Source organism: Parasteatoda tepidariorum, chromosome 2 (assembly GCF_043381705.1).
Source record: "Parasteatoda tepidariorum isolate YZ-2023 chromosome 2, CAS_Ptep_4.0, whole genome shotgun sequence".
Classification (NCBI taxonomy): domain Eukaryota; kingdom Metazoa; phylum Arthropoda; class Arachnida; order Araneae; family Theridiidae; genus Parasteatoda; species Parasteatoda tepidariorum.
Window position 1 is genome coordinate 28,515,083 of NC_092205.1, and position 5,703 is coordinate 28,520,785.

The following is a 5,703-nucleotide window of genomic DNA, read 5'->3' on the forward strand; positions in this document are numbered from 1 at the left end:
GGGGTAGAGGGTCATAACAATAGATATGATCCATCAATGTGTCAAAGGGGAAAATGTATTGTTATGAATAGATCTTTGAAGTGGGGACTCTTGAATTTTAACAAATGTCCATCGCCAAGCATTTGGCGAATGAAACATCTCTTTAGCAACCCCTAAAGATTATACCACCACGTGTTGTCAATATAGTATTTTTAATAATCAAGATGGAGAGATTTTTTCATAATTCAAAATTTGGAGAAAAAAAATCCTGAAACATGAAAAGTACCTCTATTATTTTCATGGGGAATTGAAGAACAAGACAGCTTGGTCTTGTATCAGAAAAGAAAACGGGTGTAGAGCATAAAACAGCAATTTTTTGTTAATTACTTGATGGTTCATTACACTATCACTTCGTTTAACAAGTCCTATACATCTATCTGAATCATTTTAGTTTTGTTTCTTCCTAAAAATCGATTAAAAAAAAGATTTTGTTTTTAAAATTCTCGTTACTCTTTTCAGCACATTTTGTTAAGATTTAATTTTATTTGTTAAAAATTTATAAATATAACTTTCTATCATATAACTGTTAAAATTAAAAAATGTTTAAATTTCTTTTAAACCGTTTATATCGTATTTTTAAAAGTTTCGATAAAGATATTAACTTTTAACAGCATCAAATCAGTGTTTTATTAAAATGTTTCAGTTCTTGTTGCTTTTGACATGAAGTCAAGTGTTAGTACTCGCGTCCAAAATTAAAATTTCGAGAAAAAGAAGAAGAAGAAAAAGAATGGTTCAATAGGAATTATTCAACGTAAAAGAAGTTTAAGGAATGGCGAAGAAGTGCAAATAGCAGTAATAACTGTTCGAACAAATTAAAATTGCCCTCTATGATTTCATTTACGCGAATATATATATATATATATATATATATATAGGGTCATGGGTTCTTGCCATCAGACTAACCTAGAGAGGTTCTCGTGGTTTTCTACTCCATATAAAGCTAATGAGCGTAAATTTGATCAAAAAGTTTTCCAAGATAGCTAGTTTGATCCAGGAGCTCTTTTGTTTTGTGTTGGGCTCTAAATTGCTAAGTTACGGAGTTGAAAATTAGTGGGCGTATACCCAAAAGTGCGACGCCTGTTCAACGACGGTTATAAAAAAAAATGAAATATATTTAGATTAAAGTGTAAGCAAAAACATTCTGCTACATTTAACTTACCCATATTGAGACAACCACCTTGATATTTAGAATCACTAAATCTGTTATTTAGATCACCCTAAGAATTTCACTTACCTGGTTCTTCCACTAAGCTCTTCAATAGTGTCAGTATTCACGTTTCAGATTTGTGCATAATTTCGTACTGTTGTTCCGTACTAACTGTTTTTATTTATTCAATTCGAACAAGGAAAGGCAATTCTGCATAATTTAAGATACAATTTTCGTTAGTAGTACAATTTTCTAAATTCAGAAAAATGAAATTTTGTGTGATAAATATTTTTTTAAGATGTCAAATGTATCTTACGTATGTACGATGTATCTTACGTATGAACGATGTATCTTACGTATATCAATATACGACTGCTCATTTTATGCTTGCCACCTGCAATTTCCAGTTGATCCAACTACACGAAATTACCACTGCACTATACCACAAAGACCTAGTTAATAATTGGTATTCAAAAATGTATTCATTAACCTATTTGTTAAAAAATCTTAATCTTAATCTGTTAAAAAATCTTAAATTAAAAAAAAAGTATACAAATTTGCGTTTCTAATATTTTACGATAATTTTTACATTTATTTTAAGCTAAGGAATAAAGGTTGTTTTTTTTTCCCCTAAAATGTTAAATTTTCATCCTTTATTTATTTTTTTGCTTGTCTGTTGATAAGAAACATTATTTTTTTAGTTATTTGGTCTATTTGATTTAAATTAATAAATATGGAATAACATTAATTAAATATTAACTTTTTATTATATTTGTTATTTTCGTTTTATGATGATTTGGTATTTGTGTTAAAAATATATATTTTTTAAAAACTAGTATTGCTTAATTGAGTTATGCAATCTTTTTGATGCTTATCTTTCATATAATGAATTTTTAATTCACGCTAATATATTGGGATTTAATTGTTTATGGTCTTTGTTTTCTAAAAACTTATGTTGATTAAATATGATTTAGCTTCAATTATACACAGATTATTTATACATTTTAATTTTTTTTTTTTTTTGGCTACAACTTCCTGCTTATAATTATTATAATTTTTTTTATTTTTTATAATAGTAAATTTCCCCAGTTAATTCCCCACAGTCTTATTTTCCCTTTCAGTTGTGTTTATGATTTTGGCTCTAATGCTTCAAGTCCGTATTAAAGTTGGCATAATTTAAATTACGTGAATTTTTAAATGAAAATATTTTATCAAGTCTTTCTTAGGACGCCCGGTGGCTGAGTGGTAGCACTTCGCGCTCTCATGCCACAGGCCCTGGGTTCGATCCTCGGGCCGGGCAAGGTTGATTCAGCCTTCCATACCTTCAGTGGGTTGATAAATGAGTACCAAACATGCTTGGGAACTACACACTGGGTGTTCCGCGTTCGGCTGACCATCTAACCAGAACATCTGCTCCTGCACCCCAGCGCCCAAGGTTAAGAAAACTGAGATGGGCACAGCAGGCCCTGGCCCTCTATGGGCTGTTGCGCCACTGTTAGTTTAGTCTTTTTTAGATTTGCAATTTTATTTATAATTCTAATTTGCAATTTTATTAAATAAAAATTTTGTTAATTTTTTATATATTTTTTTTTAATTTTACATGAATCTACCTGTAAAAGTCAGGAATATAATTTCATTTTGAGTTCAAACTCTGTTGAAATTTAGAAAAGCTTTTAATGTGCATAAGTATTACACCATTTATTTTTTTTTATTTTGTTCAAGTGTTAAAAAGTGTTTGGAAAATAATTAATGTTTTTTAAGTTAGTTATTTTTTAATCATTATGTAGTTAATATTTATATTTTAAATGTTATGAAAGTTATGATAAGTAATTATAAATATTTCATTTGCATTTTGTTAAATAAGTTAAAATGAAGTTTGATTTACGTACTAATGTGCAATTTTTTGGCACATAGGGCATTTAAAAAGTTTTTTTATTAAATTAACTTAAGATGCATAATATTTTGCTAAGTAAAGCATTATTTTTATTCTGTCAGAATATATTAAAAAAAGCTGATGTTAAAAAGTTTTTTTTTATTATTTATTTAAATAAATGTAATTACATTGCAATAAACAAGTGTATGTTTTAATGATTGTAATACCAATTATTTAGTCTTATAAAAGACAATAATTAAAACTTAAGATGCATGTTATTTTGCTAAGTAAAGCATTATTTTTATTCTGTCAGAATATATTAAAAAAAAGCTGATGTTAAAAAGTTTTTTTTATTATTTATTTAATTAAATGTAATTACATTGCAATAAACAAGTGTATGTTTTAATAATTGTAATACCAATTATTTAGTCTTATAAAAGACAATAATTAAAACTTAAGATGCATGTTATTTTGCAAAGTAAAGCATTATTTTTATTCTGTCAGAATATATTAAAAAAAGCTGTCAATAAACAGTCAATTAAAAATAATAAAAATGAAATTGATTGGTTAAAAATATGTAAGCATCTTATCAACTAGATATAACTCTAAGTTAGTATGATTTCATTCTGAGTTTATTTTTTTTTATCAAGTCAATTAAGAACTGTTAAAAATTTAAACTAACATTATTAAAACTTATTATCAATCCTACGTTTTATATCTGACTGTTATTTGATAACGTAAAAGAAGTCTCATTCAATGTAGACTTTATATTTAGCTTCTGAAATATGTAAAGCTAAATTTTTCTTTGTGTCGTTTTGTGTATTTTTATTAGCTCTTATTTGCCCGGTAATATATTTAGACTTTAATTTATGTAAGTTTTTACATTTTAAAACTATGAAACATTGTGGAGTATTATTTGAGAGTTTAAAATTTAAATCCGCGAAAATATCCGTCTTTCAAATATCAGTTTCCTGAAATTGTTTTTAAATAATTCATATTCAGTATAAATTAATAGATTTCTTTATTGTTAGCTCCTGCTGGGGGTCAGCCTGGGCCATCAACCTCTTCTGCACCTTCCACGTTTGCTGGTACTCAACCTACAAATGCCCCTCCCTTGTATATGCCACCTTTTCCCTGGATGCCTTTTTGTAAGTGTTAAATTATCACCTTATTTTCCTGTCTTACTTAGTAAATTTAAAAAATGTTAAAAAGTTTTTTTTATTATTTATTTAAATAAATGTAATTACACTGCAATAGAAAATAAATAAGTGTATGCTTTACTGATTTTAATACCAATTATTTAGTCTTATAAAAGACAATAATTAAAACTTAAGATGCATGTTATTTTGCTAAGTAAAGCATTATTTTTATTCTGTCAGAATATAAAGAAAAGCTGTCAATAAACAAAGTCAATTGAAAATAATAAAAATGAAATTGATTGGTTAAAAATAAGTAAGCATTTTGACAAATTTCAAAATATAAGATTGTTGAATATTTTGAATTTATCCATTTACTTTGGTGCAAAAATGATAAGGAATATGACTTCTTGTGACATTTTTCTTTTTTAACAGCAATAAATTTGATTTGGAATAATTTATAACTAGAAACTTGAATTATTGTGATATCAATGTATAATTAAATTCAGTTGGTTGACAATTGTATATTTAGAATTTATATCCAGTTTTATACTTCTGCATTTATACCTTTGTAATATATACCCTTATGTCGGGTTACAATTTATTATAGTTACATTTAGAGTATAGCAAACATGTATATGAATGTAAATTGCCATAATTTTCAGTATGCAAGTTAAGAGTTTTTGAAACTTTTTTGAAGTTAAAAGTAGGAGAGTTAGTTAATTTTCAGATTCATCTAAATTATAAAATATACTGAAATGTACGAATTATAGAATACTTTAAATTAACCCTAAAATGTTTCGTTTCAGAATATCATGATCTCTGGTATTACTAGCTAGAGCGATTTCCATTTTTGTTATCAAATGTTATTTCACTTTATTTATGAAGGGGTCTTAAAACTGCGTGCATGGCTTACTTGCATCACTACAAACAATTTTTTTATCCTTCTTACATATAGGTTTTGAATTTAATGTAAATTTTTATGGAAAAAACTCCTTCTCAATTTAAGTAAATATGAGTTTTTATTTGGAAATGTATAGTTTATAATTTAGATAATTGCTTGTTCTATAGTGTTAAATGTAAGGTTGATTTCAAATGAAGTCTCTGTAACTTTTTATTTATTTTCCTCTTAAATTTATTAGGATGGAAAATTGTTTTCATCTTTTTATTATTTTTAGAAATTAATTATATTTGTCCTCAATTTTAAATGAGCCAGTTCAAACATTTCAACTTTTTAAGTTGCAAGATAAATGTAAAGGCTACAAAGCCAGTATTATGTAGCAAAACATCTACATTAACCAATTCCTTTTTCTTCTTTCTTTTCATTAAAAAAAAATCAGTGCCTGGTTTCTTACCTAATGCTCTTCCTGGAGTTATTCCTTTTATCATGCCACCTGTTCCTCCACAACAACAGCAGCCAGGTCCACAAGTTGCTCATCTAGCGAATGCTCCTCAATCTCAACAAGCCTCCGGTAAAACTAAATATTTAATTTAGAACGTAAAAGAAC

The 5,703-nt window shown here is 27.0% G+C and overlaps 1 protein-coding gene across 1 annotated transcript; it reads left to right on the plus strand.

Moving 5' to 3' along the window:
- The first annotated feature begins 2,407 nt into the window (after nt 1-2,407).
- LOC122272556 (WW domain-binding protein 11-like) lies at nt 2,408-5,690 on the plus strand. The gene is made up of 3 exons (XM_071178038.1): nt 2,408-2,680; nt 4,091-4,207; nt 5,536-5,690. Exons 1-3 carry the CDS (start codon nt 2,539-2,541, stop codon nt 5,688-5,690), a joined length of 414 nt encoding a protein of 137 aa, XP_071034139.1. The 5' UTR covers nt 2,408-2,538.
- Nucleotides 5,691-5,703: the final 13 nt, after the last annotated feature.

Excerpts from the sequence above, each read along its gene's own strand:
- LOC122272556 (XM_071178038.1), top strand. The coding sequence starts at position 2,539 with ATGCTTGGGAACTACACACTGGGTGTTCCGCGTTCGGCTGACCATCTA. Across the intron at positions 2,681-4,090 it reads CTATGGGCTGTTGCGCCACT|CTCCTGCTGGGGGTCAGCCT; the intron begins GTTAGTTTAGTC and ends CTTTATTGTTAG. Across the intron at positions 4,208-5,535 it reads TTTTCCCTGGATGCCTTTTT|TGCCTGGTTTCTTACCTAAT; the intron begins GTAAGTGTTAAA and ends AAAAAAAATCAG.